The sequence below is a fragment of the Aptenodytes forsteri genome, unplaced genomic scaffold (genome assembly GCF_000699145.1).
Source record: "Aptenodytes forsteri isolate BGI_AS27 unplaced genomic scaffold, ASM69914v1 Scaffold76, whole genome shotgun sequence".
Classification (NCBI taxonomy): Eukaryota; Metazoa; Chordata; class Aves; order Sphenisciformes; family Spheniscidae; genus Aptenodytes; species Aptenodytes forsteri.
The window spans coordinates 795,831-810,542 of NW_008794444.1; the positions used below are offsets into that span (position 1 = coordinate 795,831).

The window sequence follows — 14,712 nt, forward strand, 5'->3', positions numbered from 1 at the left end:
GTATGGAATGTCCCTTTGGCCAGTTTGGCTGTGCCCCCTCCCAGCTTCTTGTGCACCTCCAGCCTTCTCAGTCGGTAGAGCATGGGCAGCTGAAAAGTCCTTGGCTAGTGTAAGCACTGCTCAGCAACAACTAAAACATCGGTGCGTTATCAACATTGTTCTCCCCCTAAATCCAAAACACAGCCCTGTACCAGCTACTAGGAAGAAAATTAACTCTATCCCAGCCGAAACCAGGACACTTGTATTTTGTCCATGCTGACTATTCGGGAAATTCTTGCTGCAGATACAATGTGGTCCAGGTTCAGATCCCAGTCTGAGGACTGAGGAGCCAACGGACGATGGGACAGCGGGAGGCAACATGGGAGGTGGTGACAGTAAAATAAAGCTCGGAGAACTCCAGCCATGGGAAAGAGGGGGGGATAGGACCAAATTTCAGTATGTTCAGAGAATTGGTAAGTGGGAGCCTATGGGCAATAAGTCAAAGAGACAAGGCTGCCCGGGGGGAGCGGGTATTTTCTAAAGGATGAGAGAATAAGGTGGTGGTGAAGGAGACAGCAAAAGTAGCGAAGGACAAACATGGGCTTACTCGCAAGCTCTGTCATGGCTTAAAACTCAGCAGGGCTTGTACAAATAGGACAAAGTGTGGCACATTTCTAGGACAGCGTGAATAAATAGAGGACAACTGCCATTGAATGTTTAAAGCCTTGTTGTTTCAATGTTGACTTGTTAACAAACGGCCAAAGTAGTTAATGCTGGTAAAAACAGGATAAAAATGCAGAGGAGGGAAGGGCTAAACTATGTAGAAAAAAATAGCTGCTTACAAATTATCTGAACTACCAGGATTTACCCCAAAGTACTTGAGGAACTGGCATATACCATCTCGGAGCTGTCACCAAATACCTTGGGACCCTGGTGGGAGGAAAGGGCTGCCAGAAAACTAGAAAAGCACCAAATTACTGAGTAGTGATAAGTAACAGCCGGCACGGATTTGACAACATCGAACCGTGTTAGATGGACTAATTCCCTTCCGCGGTGAGAGGAACAGGCCCTGGGGGTTTGTGGGGGGGGGGGATACTTGCTGTCTCACACATGGACACTGGTGATGCTTTTGACTCTGTCTCCCGATGTGACTGGCAAACTCAGGAGATATGGTCGAGGTGACTGTGGTGGGAGGGTGTTCCCCGGGGGGCCTGGGAAGCTGTTCTCCAGCAGTGGTTACCAGCCAAGGGAAGGTGGGCTTCCTGGTCCCGTCTCACTTCTGGTATGATTCAGGATTTGGAAGGGGACGAGTTCACATGACAACTGAGGAGATCCCTCTCCTCACCGTGGCACCTCGGTACAACCCTTTGGACACAACGCTTTGAGGGAGAGGTAGGCTACACCGGGGGTAGCAAGGGGGTAGGGGTGAAGAACAAGGGAGATTTTGGTGTGAAGCTCAGGAGCTCTCAGAAGCTTCACGGTCTGGACATTTTTCTAGAAATGGGGGCCATGTGGGTTGGCGAGAATCGCGCCAGTGCCAGGTAGCCTTCCTGCATTTTTGCTCCTTGTGCATTCAGTGATTACCCTGGTTCTTCTGGCCACAGCAATGCAGACCTAAGCCACACACCGGGTCTTTTTGACACTCTTTGGCCCCCTTTTCCTCTCACCCTGTACGGATGGCATCTGTTCTCAGATCCACACCTTTGCACCTGCTTGCGCTGGAACACCTACTTTTGGGTTTTGGGGTTTTTTTTGTTTGTTTGTTTGTGTTCCTGAGACATTCAAACCATCAGGGTTTGAATGAGGGCTTCAGCACCTCCAGTAATTGCTGCTTCTCAGCCACTGCCCCCTCTGTGAACTTCATCAATGCAAATTCTCCATTTCCTTCCACACCTTCCAGAAAGTGTTAAATAACACAGTTGGGCTCCAAAACATGTTTGATGGTGGTTCCCCATTGCCACTGCATTTGGAAATGTCAGCCAGGTTTTACTGTTTAATGGGTTATACATGGACTTTGTGCAATTTTAATTTCTTAGATTTCTTAGAGGTCTGTTACATCAATTCTCTGCCAACTAAATGCGTGATCTCATCTGAAAAGTTTGTTTGACAATATATATTTGCTTTAAATTCATGTTAATGGGCATTAATTACCCCAAAATTTTAATGAAATGAAGCAAGTTCATTTTATTAATGAAGTGAGTTCTATATTAACTTATTTATACCCATTATTTTGTTTGGGAAAAATGTTGGGTTGACAAGCCAGTGTTTATTTAAGTCCTTCTGTTTATTCTTTTCAAGGGTTTGCATGTTAGTTTTCTTCTAGCCCTCTGAAAAGCAATACTAAGTCTGGAGAACTCTCTGGCCACCACTTCTGAAAGTCTTTGTGCAAAGCCACCTGCACAGATCTCATACAGTCTGTACCCGTAACGAAATTATCAACGTAAGCACTTCAAGCAGCAAGCACTCTTGTAGAAGACACAGCACTCTGTACCAACAGAGAATTCTTATTTTTTCCCTTTAACACAGAGTATTCTTAAAGAAACTGTTGTATTAAACACTTGTTGATTTTTTTAAAGAGCTAAAGGAATACCACTGACACAGGGCTTAATCACTTTTAGAGCCCACCAGAACTACTGTTAGATACCACCTCTGCCATGGAGTCCTCAGGCTCGTGTGAGCTATCATATCTTCCCGATTCAGTTTTTGAAGGCCATGGAGTCCTCAGGCTCGTGTGAGCTCTCTATCATATCTTCCCGATTCAGTTTTTGAAGTGTTTTTTCTCCCTCTTAAAACAGGAAAAATGGTCAGAGCACATAGAGAAACAGTGAAATTGTCTGGGGAACTACCAGGGAACAGAGAGAGATGCACAGAAGGGTTTAGTCATTTATAACTCCTTGAACTCTGGCTTCCGCTGTCCTCTCCCCAGCGTCCCTCTTCGCTGCCCAGCCCTGGAGGCACCCGAAACCTCTACACCCATCACTCATTTCTCTCCATGCCTTGTGTTCTGCAGGTCATGCCTAAAGGTACCTCAGCTGTGATAGACCCGAGTTGCTAGCCACCTAGTTTACTAGGCTTACTAAGTTTACTACTAAGCTTACTTTACTAGTTTACTACCTCACTAAGATTTATGAAGCATCCATGAGAACGGGCCCTTCCCAAACGACAAGCGTAGCCATCAGGCCAGGAGAAAGGCTTCATCCGACCCTTTCTCCACCCGCGTGGGTGTCTCACAGCTGTTGCACAAGACCTTCGGATTAAGGTGTGTGCCAGTTTAACCTGATCCGTTCTGCTGTCCGACTCGTTCACGGGTGCTTTCCAAAGAACAGGGCTTTCCAAAGAACAGGGCGTGCTGAATACTCAAGCCTGCCAGAGAGACCTCAGCCACACTTTCAAAAAAAGGCAGACACAGCCTCCTGTCCCCACTTCTCTTACTGCAGAGCCGTCCCTGAGCAGGGGCAGAGCACTGCAGCAAAAGCGTGCTAGAGTTATAATCCAGAGGTTTATGGAGCAAACCCTTATAATAAATCAAAACAGGTGATGGCTTGCATGAAGTTTTAGAAGACTGCTGAGGGCTAGAAGAGAAACATCACCCACACCCTCCCTCCCTCCAAACCCGCACTGATAGGTGCGCGCAAAGTAATCCAAAGCAGCAGCCCTCCGTTCCTGAGCACTGCAGCTCTCCTAACCTTGAGAGACTTAGAGACACGGACAAGGGGGAAGCAAAAAGGGAAATGATTTGGGAAGGACCCCCTGCTAGCAAGTGCAAGGGGGTTCTCTTCTAATGTGCTGTGAGTTTTGACAGTCCCACTGTTTCATAGGATTTCTTGGAGAAATGCTGCGAAGAAGAAAAGCCATTCCTCCACGGTGCTGCTGCACAGAACAGACAGCTCCCATCTTTCTCATGGGTAGGTGCAAACGCCGCACACTGAAATCCTGCGCTGGGTGCCCGGCGTACAGAACATGATCTAAACCCTTCCAACAGAGACCCCCTCTCCCCACTCACGCTGTAGTGTCCAGGCATGCGGCCGAGTGTTAACAGGTAGGGGCTGGATTCTGGGCAGAATCATTAATTCACCTTTTGCCTGCTAATCAAAACGGACACATCACCTATGTGAAATGGGTCACAGCATAGCTCTGTTAAAGTTTGCATAGCAGTTTCAGCTGAACGGCATGTTTCACATGAATTAATTTACCCTGTAGAACATTTAAGCAACCAATTAGATTACTATCTCAATCTAAGCATTTTTTAAATTATAGCTTAAAACTTTTCTCCTTACATAATCACTAATCTTATTTATCACACTGCGTACAGTTAAACAAGAGGTACGGCAGGAGCAGCCGGCATGCTCGGTTATTAGACGGCATTCTTTTCTTTTGTGCTGCTCTCCAGGTTCTCTCAGTTTTTCACCAGCCTTTCAGGATTTGCTCATTTCCTGATAACTTTCTTAGAGTCCGTTTCCTGTGTTCCTGCAGATACCAATTTTCTTCTCAAAATTAGAGGTCTGCCTCTGTAAACCGAGTCCTTTTCTTTTACGCCTATTTTTCCAAGGAAAAAGGCTCAGTAATGTTTTTTGGAACCTCCAGCAAACTTAGCTGGTTTTGCCTGCTCAGAGCTAGTCTTGCGATTTGAAAAACCAGGTTCACACCTCTGGATGCTCGCTAACGCTAGCTTTCAGAGCAATGCAGTTCACAGGCACGTGTGAAAGGGAACTCACCACTTCTGCTGACAGGGCAATAAAGACCCCCGTATTGTCTCCACTTCTAGAAGTGCCGCTCATGCCATACTCCCCCTCTTAAAATTCTTGTAAATTATTGACTCGTATGTATTCTGTACGCATCTCGTGAAAATAACAGAACTCTTGCTTTTAACTGTCCTGTTAAACTGGATTCTAGTCAGGTTCTTGTGACTTGATGACAGGAACAAGACACCGAAAGCTTTCACGTCCCGTGAGCTCGTTGGTTTACAAAACCAGTGAAGTAACGGGGAGTCTTCCTGGAAGACATGCCCAATCGTACCAGTCTGTATCTGTATCACGAGGTACTGACTTTGTACCAGTTAATGTTAGAAGGGAAAGTAAAAATGGCCACGGCAAGTACCTTTCAAATTGTCTTCTCTAAGCTGTTATCCAGGACTAAGCAATTTAAAAACCAACTTATGTTTTTAAGAGAAGTGACTTCTTTTGGTTTTCCTCAGCAGAGATTTTTAAGCAAACATACAAAGTACAAGTGCTGGAGAATATTTATTTTCACTGTATCGTGACATTACTCTCATTAGCTGTTTTGTTTAAATACAAAAATAATTCACAAGCAAATTAGTCAAATAAGGTTTTGTACGTCGTAGGTGCTGGTGCTTTGGAATTCCAGATGTAGTAATCAGAAGAAATTAGTTCCCGGGCTAAAAAAAAACCAAACAAAAAACAGGCAAGAGAAATAAGCATTACAGGGCGCCTTACAATCAGACATTCCTTCATCCAAGTTAAGAGACTACTAATCCATCCTTACTAGTTTACAGAGAAGGTATAATGGCCTCTTTAAACTGTAAGACTCTTATTATTATCTGAAAATCGTTTCTGATAATGAGACATTTAAAGTCTAAGCTTCAATTACCTTTACTAACGGTATTGGTCATGAGCTTAAAATTCAAACAGAGGTTAAGTCAAAAGCAGGTGGATGGCTTGGATTTTGTTCAATGAATATAAATTGCGTACTCGATAGAAAACATACAGTATGAAAATGTTGCTTTTTTGTGTTGCAATTAAGGACTGAATGTGACCTGTCACAAAATTAACAGTGTAGATCACAGTTTTCAAAAGGCGTTTACAGACTCCTGCTAACATGACTGACAGAAGTTGCAACAGATAGATAGCAACAAATAAAAATGCTTCCGTTAGACAGTACTTCTCAGATTTAATGAGTGCCTACTGTGTTCCCAATTAGTGTATTTTTGGTGCAGACTTGGAAATAGTCATGTGTTAACTCAAGAATAAGCAGATTTGGTTTCTGCTCCACAGATTCAGTGTAGCACCACACCCACCAAGGGATGCTGGTGTGATGACACTGACAGCAGCAGTCTCACCTTGCACGCAGGAGCTGAGTTCTGTACCTGGGTATTTCCAATCCACACACCACGTCTCTGACAAAAGTCTCCTAACCAAGAGGCCAGACTACGGAGAGGCATTCTCTGTCCCCCCAGTAAAAGTTCTGCCCTTACGTAGAGCATAGTAAAACATCACAGGGCGAAGGGGAGAGAGCCCAAGAGAGAGCCTGACTTTGTAACTGAGTAGTAAGAGCTTTCATCTGAAAAGGAGATGCCAGTCCCTACCTCCAGGGACGCTTTAAGCGTCACAAAAAAAAAAAATACAAAGCAGAGAACAAAATTTCTGGCATGTCCCAAGCAAACCAGGAAAAAGCTTTGTCCAACTTTAGCTACATAATTTTAGTCATTGACATCCAGTTCATAACTTCAATAAGCAGTTTCAGTTAAATAAATGACATTTTTAGCAACTCACATGCAGTAATTTTGGGTTTTCCTGGTGCAAAGATCTGAATAGAATGCTGGTCTACGTAACATCCAGTAAGTGTGAAATCTGGGATCCTAAAATACAGCTACAGAAAGAGGGAAAACACGATCAGATGCATATTGTCACGCTTGCTGCGCAAATACTGGCAATCTGTGTTACATGCTCATGGTGTGCAAGCGCACTCCAAAATGACAGGATGTCAAATCCTGTAAGCAAGAAAACGGGAAACTCCATGCTGAGAACAAAGAGGCTAACAATTACGTCTGATTTAAAATCAACGTATTTTCATAGCCAATTTAAGATAATAAAAAAATGACTACTAAGGCCTCTTTTCACAGAGCCTGCGACTTACTTTTACATAAGCAGTGTTCCCGGTGCAAACGTAATCAGTTGGGTGCTCTTTGCCTGCAGTGCCAAAAGACACGGTTCCAGTCAGAGAAACTTCCAAAGATTTAGGGAACTTCTGTCCTAAAGCCAGAAACAGCATCTATAAGGAATTATACAGCTGGGCCTACGCTATACAAAACTGACTGGGGGAGGAAGCAAGAGTGCACAGGGGTGTTCTGCTTACCGATGACCCAGACCAGTAGGCTCTTCTCTCGTGACAAATCCAGTTGGCCATAACTGACTTTGTACTCTAATTGAGCGATTGGGCCCCTACAGCATGACAGAGGAGAAATAAAGCCATTGGAATTGGTATCATTCAGTATTTGTTAACACCCATTTCGTTAAAGAAAGCAACAAAATGCTGAAAGACATTATTTATGTGCATACAGACAAATCATACCTATCTGGGCACACCGCTAATTTAAGGAAAGAAATTACAGAGCAGGATGAAATCACCATGGTCTCAACCTAGTAATCATAGAAGAGCTGTTGATATTTTACAGTCTTCAGTTCACTGACAGCATTTTACTAACACTATGATCAGCATCAGCAACTTTGTATCGTTTAATCTTCAAATTTTCACGATAATTATGTGACAGCATAGTCATGGCAGTTGTCAGAGAGGCTTAAATGAAAACTGTCGTTTTAATTTTAAATAACTATATTTTGACAAGCTGATCTGTAGCTAGGATTAGCAGCCTTAAGGAACGGGTAACCCTGGCTTGGAAGTGATCTCAAGACTTAATCCACCAGGAGGATTGTAGCAGGGTTTCACATGAAAAAACACCACAGTGAAACAGGATGCGCAACAGAAGTATTCAGAACGTTACCAAGTATTCCTGTATGATTCTGTATTCTGGCAATTACAAGAAATCCAAGGGGACTTCCCGCCATTTTCAAGGTCGGTGTCCACTGGTAGTACTTTGATGGAGCATAATCTGTTATGTTGACTCCTGACAGGTTAATTTCAGAAAGATCACAGAGAAATGGAAGAAATTTATTTAGGATTTCTTTATTCTTACCTGTTGAAAAAAGGTATACGAGCTTCACAGTACTCAAAAGAATTCTTTATGCTTTCATGAAGCTTTAAATTAACTGTTATTTTTAACTGTGATCCCTCTTCAATGAGTTGATAACATCCCAAAATTGGTGGAACAGGAACCTGGAAAAAACTATATTCATTCTCAAGGTAAATTAACACCATCATCATAAGATCAGTTATATACTGTTTTAATTGCTAAAGTACTTTAAAAAATAAAACCCCATTAATTGCGGAGCGGTTTTGAACAGTATATGCCAAACTCTTCAGGCTGCTTGTGATACATAGATTTGTGGTATATGCTCTTGACATCTCAGCCTGGATTCATTTTGTCAAATTCAGGCATCTAAGTGGTTCATTTAAAGTAAGAGCAGCCACGCCAAGCAGTCAAAGGTACTGGCACCTCCTGAACGTGACTCAGATGACTCACGTCCTGCAGTGCCTTCCAAGCAGTTTATTATATAAAAAGCATTTTACCCGCCTGAATCAGACTGAAACTCATTCAGACACGTTCAACAACACAGGTATTTTTATTTCCCGTTTGAAGACTGGAAAATAGCGAGGGTCAGGGATGTTATTACCTGGGAAGTGTAGTAACACAAGTTGAATGAATCTGAAGGAGGAATGAAAGGAAATTTGTAAGGTCCATTATACACAGAATCATCCAGTGGCTCGGCACTACTGGACATCAGCAAGGCAGGGTCAACGGAAGTCACGCAATGATGGACCACGATATCTTGGAGCGGAGGACCATTAGTCGGGAGGTTCAAACTGAGGGTTACATTTGGTGCAGATCCCTCTATGTCACACTTGAAAAAATGAAGTCAAGAAGTTATTCTAAAATATCTCCCTCAAGTCAGGATTAGATGTTCAAAAATCGAATATAAGCATTAAAAAAAAAAACCACCACACTAAACATTTTCAGATGGCTTCAAACATTAGTACTGACAAATACTTTCAAAACAAAGTCCCTTTCCCATTTCTGTAGCCTTTCCCACAGTAGGGCTAGTGATGCAGTCTTAGCGAAATGTCTCTTAATCGACAAGTACTCTTTAGCAAGAAAACAGCAGATAAGCAAGCCAAGGACTTACTGTATAGCTACATCATTATGAATGTTACATAAACACACTTGGTGATAGTCTGATTAATTCAGTTACTTTTACAACATCCGCTTAATGGATTCGAGCATGCTATTAATGGCCACTGTGGTCCCACGTCAGCTTTCTCACAGCAACCATGTGCAGCGCATCCATTGTCTCGTCCCTCCGTGTGCCAGCTCGGCAGTGCGCGATTACACCAGGGCTTTCTTCTTATGTTAGGCCATCCGCTCGGCAAGATGACCTAGAAACTTGGCCCTCTGAGAGCAGGAAGCTGTTCACCCACATAATCCCTACCAGCATGGCTGGTGGGAAATAACCTAGCCTTCGGAAGTGCAGTACTTAGCTTGGCTTCCTTCGGAGATGAGTATCCCACCTCCTGCAAATAATTAAATTACCATGATCCACTTTATTAGGTCTTTCTCCTCTTAAAACACTGGCAGTTACAAATACACTGTACCGGGATAATACAGTGTGCTTCCTAAGCGTAATTCAGAACAAAGAATGTTAAATACCATCAATTACAGGAAACACAAATTTTAACGGATTTCAGAATTATTATTGATCTATTTAGTCAATATTCCCCAGTTTTTAATATTAAACCATGAAAACCATTGTCACATACAAAAACATTCAAAATAATTATACAACCAACTTCTTTCACCAGATTCTGTATCAGCGGTTCTTATGTCAGCCAAACAAACAGCATGTGTGGATTCAAAATGTTGTTGTAATACAATTAAAGTAGGATGGAAGATTAAACTTCTGTTTGGTAGGAAAATTAATTAAAAATGGTCATGTAAAGACACTTGTAGAAGACTCATTCAGAAATTCTGCTTCTAATCATTATTTAACACACTGCTTATTAGATAGCTGGAAATAAAGTTGGTGTTAGCACTACCATTTCTTAGACTCTATATGCAAAGACTGTATGAAATGATTTCTCCCGATTTCATTTAAAATAAGAAAAATTTGCGAAAATACAATGCAGCTACTGCTGGAAATTTAAGTCCCATAAATAGTTACTGAAAAAATGCATGAAGCATGCAGGAAAAAACCAGTAAAGATCAAAATAAAAACCACTAATGCATCAGTCTAATATGTAATAGTTCGTTACACTTCGAAATATTACAGTATTAGAAATTCACCGATCACATACCAAAGCAAAATGGCATGAGTATTTACTTTCCTAGTGTGCTTGCATGAAAAATACTTTGGTCAAACTTGCACATAAAATGCTCTCACCTTGCAATTTACAGCTCCATAAACTTGCCACATGTCCACAACGTCTCTTTTGTCATACTGCATACACTTGACTTTTTCAGTGATGCAGACGTTAACCTGAGGTTTGCCTTTATATGTGTTGGATCTCCAAGCCGGTTGATTCTCATCTGTAGGCGTTTCCTGAATGTCATCAAACGAGCTGTTTAAGCTGCGTATGTTTGTGTTTAAGGGGGTGCCAAGTGGACAGGCCTGTATAAGCAAATTTCGAAGCTGGCCTATTTTCGCGCTCATCTCAGCTTCATTTTTCCGACTTGGAGAGATGTAGTCCACAATGCCTAACAAAAGAGCCAGTCCTTGCGAGAGCCCACTAACGGTGAGGAGGGGTGGCCGTGGCTCCAAGGTCTCCTCAACTAGTGGAAGACACGCGTATATCAGACCACTCTTCTGAAAAGCAAGCACGGGCCAGAGATCCCCTCCTTCGGTGCGAACTGAATATACCGACGAGTGATTGATTCGAGTACAAGTATCTCGATGCTCCGCAAAAATATGGTCATCTACGAGTCTCAGTTCGAAAAGCAAGGCTTTAAGAAAAGCACTGTCAGATGGTACAGGCACATGTGTTGACCCGTTGAAGGTCTCAGCACGTATTTCAACGGTGGGATAACGTCTGTGACATGGAAATAACAGCGTCTTAGTGCTACTCGTCTTTTCCCACCCAAAATATCATACCAACAGAGTTCCTAGAAGCAGAACCACGCAATTCCTTTTCTGGCTGTCAGAGAATGCAAAAGCATTATAGAAATCTTTGGAATATTGACATAATCAAGGATGGGTTTCTCTTAGGTATTCAAGTAACTGCCAAAGGCCCGCCTGGTCCTAAAAGTAACTTCGTTTAAGTGGAAGCCAGCAGCGTCCTGATAGAAACGGCGATGGGATCAGAATCTAAATCTTTGCCAATAAAACTATTTCAGGAGTAATTAGGATTAATTCTAGCAGGGGAATTTTTACTGGAAACTTTGAGCAAATACATTCATTCATTTTTTGAATAAAACGTGAATCTGTCTGCCTACCCTTCCTGTTGCACAAAGGTATAGGATGTTTTAATTACACTAATGAACCCAAGCACAACTTGCATCAGGGCAGCGAAACTTCAACAGCGAAAATTTTCTAAGAGGTGAGATCACACTCCACACAAGTTTTCAGACATTTAAGAAAACAGATGTCCCATGTAATACAATTCAACTACAACAGCTTTTTGCCTAGGTATAATATGCTACTGCTACAGCTTTGCTACTCTACCAAATACTATGAGACAGTATAAGGGAAGTTACTTATATACAGGTTCTTCATTGCTGTTCTGAGCTTACACAATTGATTTGCAGCAGTTGCTTTAATTGATTAACAAGATTAACTAGAAATCTTTACAATAGTATAAATACAAAAAGATTTCACTGTACATAAGTCCATTTTTTCCAGCAAGAGCTGCATGGTTTTTTTGGGGGGAACAAAATGGATTCCACACTGCAAGTGCAACATATGTGACTTAAAGCTGTTATGACTGCTTCATAATTTCGTTTTTTTTACTTTTGAGTGTTTAAGATGTAATCATGCTACAGAGACACAAGGTTTTGTATATTTTAAAACTGCTATGTTGCATCAACATATACATTTCATTTCAAATTTCCTAGAGATAACGTTTGAGAAAAGTCATACTAGCTGTTTATTGTTATGTCTGGGATTTTTTCTTTTGAAGCAGTATTTTTTCTAAAGGAGAGAGGGATGAGTTTCTTCTCAAGCTAACCTAAATCTATCAAGAGGAACTGAAGAGTTGCCTTTTAATAAATAGCTGAGAAAAGAAAAATTACTACTTCCACTAATGCATTGGTTTTCATCCTTTTTTGGAACTACAGACTCCCCTGAGTCTCTCTTACATTAAGTTTGAGAACAGGCTAGCTTTTGTACATTCTCTTTCATGGATGGAACTGAAGAGTTGCCTTTTAATAAATAGCTGAGAAAAGAAAAATTACTACTTCCACTAATGCATTGGTTTTCATCCTTTTTTGGAACTACAGACTCCCCTGAGTCTCTCTTACATTAAGTTTGAGAACAGGCTAGCTTTTCTACATTCTCTTTCATGGATTCCCTTAGTAGTTATCCACAGACCCTCAAAGTGCACATCACAGGTTACAGGCAGGCAACTAGTTAAGTCACTTTATGAATCACCTTGTAGCAGATCTGTTCTCAGGCTGCATGTTTGTTTGCACTCAGAGCCACGCTTACACACAAACATGGGAGAAAAAATGCACGGATACATAAATGCCTTCATTTATTCCCCTTTTTATACCATCTTTTTAAAGACGCATTGACAGTCTGTTTCTTAAATTGTCATAGGACTTGTAATCCTAGCAAGGTGGTACTTTGTTTTATCTATGACCTCCATATGTAGCGCTCCCCTTCTGCTCCTGAACACTTGCATGGTTCTTACCCTGTTGCCTTTAAGTCCCACCTACAGCATCTTCCCTTAACTGAGTAGCAGAGTCTCTTGCTGGAGGCAGCTGCGCTTCCTCAGGCTTATTTTCAGTGACTGTGCTTTTTTGTTTGATTCTTAATCAGGCATCTAGAGCTTTTTTTTTTTTTCCCCCAGTAAGGAAAAAGCAAGCATAGGCAGAGAGAAGCCAGAGCTACGAGATCCATAAACAGGATACAGATGACAGTAAAATGCTTCCCTGCAGTCTCACATCTATTTTGAAGAGCAAAGAAACAAAGTGGTTTTGCAGCTCGAAAATTTATGAGGACTTCCAGAGCAAGGCTGTTGATAAGAGGTTACACGTAACCTTGGTGAGCATCTCTTATTTTTGGTTGACGTTTCCAAAACAAAGGAAGAGGTGATATTTCAGTCTAGTTTTGTCTTACTTATGTCCCAATCTGCCTGTTCCACTTGCTGAAGCTGTCCCCGTGCCACAGCAGTCTTCTCCTCCCACTGAATCTTCCCAGCTTTAGCTGAGTCATTAGATGATTAGCTAGCCCTTCAGATCTCAGTTTTTCAGTACTCCCTTCTAGAAAGTGATGAAAACTTAAAAAGCTGAAAGTTTCCAGGGATGAACGAGCTTTGGTGAATCAAGAGAGAGACCATACTTGTTGCCTGAATTAAGTTATGATCAGCTCAAAAAAAGTGGAATGCTTTGATGTCCCAGATGTCTTCTCTGAGGTTAAAGATCAGGGCTCATGTATCTCCAGCTGAGTGCATAAGTCCCGAAACCAACAGTTTCCATGTGATCCGGCATTCTTTATATTGTCTGTGTGCTTTGTTGAATTTAAGGTCAGTTAGGAGGATAAACTTGGGGTTTCCACAGCCCTATTATTTCCTCTGGGAACTTGAAAGATCTAAGTCTGGAAATCACTTGAAGTATCAAGTATAGTTTGCCCTTTTCAAAGGAGCGCTATTCCTTGTCTCTGCCGCTTACTGTGTGACAAGTTACTTCACATATCCCTGTCACTAGCCCCCCTTCCTCCATGGTGATTACACTCCCAGATTTTTGGGACAAGGCTTTCTCTTTCTCTGCGTTTGTAGAGGGGAGGCCTCATCTCTAGTCTTGTAGGTAATACAAGGACCATAATACTAATCCTAAAACAAGTAGAGGAATGTCCAATGTAGAGATCTGTCCACACCTGAAGATGGAAGATAGCCTACTTGCTCTTTTTTTTTTTTGCCTCCTTCTAGGTTCCCTCTTCAGTCTTACCAAGTTCAGACTAGGACTGCAGGTCACGTCTCTTTATCCAGGCCTCAGTATTTTTCCTTTTCCCACCCCCCAGTTATTTTTCCTCTCATTCTTTGGAACTGAGTCCTCTGAAATCACAGAGAGCATACGGAAATGGCAACAAATTTTGCCAGACCAAGAAAAGCAGCCTGCCTAGCTCAAAGTCTTACTTAAAACTCTTGTAAGAGTTCTGAATAAAAAGTCCTCCTTTGTTTCGCTAACTTAAAAAAACTGTCTTTGTATGCAAAAATTAAAATCAAATGGAAAGTTAAATTTCTGCCTGAAAATACTGTGCTTTTAGTACAAGTAAAGAAGAATATGAAGAGAATATAAGCAAAATACATGCTTTGCCCATTTTGTTCATCTAACAGTACTTCATAATCACTACCTTGTCCTTTTTCCATTTAAGGACAGAGAAGAGCTAGGTAAAGTCTTCACAGTAACTAACAGAAAGAGGAACAGAGAAAGGAAAGTCATGTGCAAAATGCAGAAGCTGTAAAAAAAGATATTTAGGCAGCTGAACCTAGATTTTCAAAACCGGGTTCAGAAACGTACAGTGGCCAGCGGCGCTCTGAGGGGATTTATGAGGCGTCAGACTATTTCGGTATTTTTGCATCTGGCATCTGGCCCCGAGGCAGCCCCGGCTGCTCTGAAGACACCGGCGCCCTCCGATGCGAACCTGCCAGCTTCCTCTCTCTTTCCCCCCT

General features: G+C 42.0%; 1 protein-coding gene across 1 annotated transcript in view; it reads right to left on the minus strand.

Annotated features, from left to right (window-relative positions):
• Positions 1 to 5,206: 5,206 nt before the first annotated feature.
• AP5M1 (adaptor related protein complex 5 mu 1 subunit) overlaps positions 5,207 to 14,712 on the minus strand; it is a 13,932-nt gene continuing 4,426 nt past the window's right edge. Inside the window, exons 3-9 of the mRNA XM_009289876.1 lie at positions 10,269 to 10,914; positions 8,508 to 8,735; positions 7,910 to 8,049; positions 7,072 to 7,157; positions 6,853 to 6,968; positions 6,489 to 6,585; positions 5,207 to 5,374 (exon numbers count right to left, since the gene is read on the minus strand). Coding sequence (XP_009288151.1) covers positions 5,292 to 5,374; positions 6,489 to 6,585; positions 6,853 to 6,968; positions 7,072 to 7,157; positions 7,910 to 8,049; positions 8,508 to 8,735; positions 10,269 to 10,914 — 1,396 coding nt within the window. The 3' untranslated portion in view covers positions 5,207 to 5,291. The remainder of the gene's footprint in view (positions 5,375 to 6,488; positions 6,586 to 6,852; positions 6,969 to 7,071; positions 7,158 to 7,909; positions 8,050 to 8,507; positions 8,736 to 10,268; positions 10,915 to 14,712) is intronic.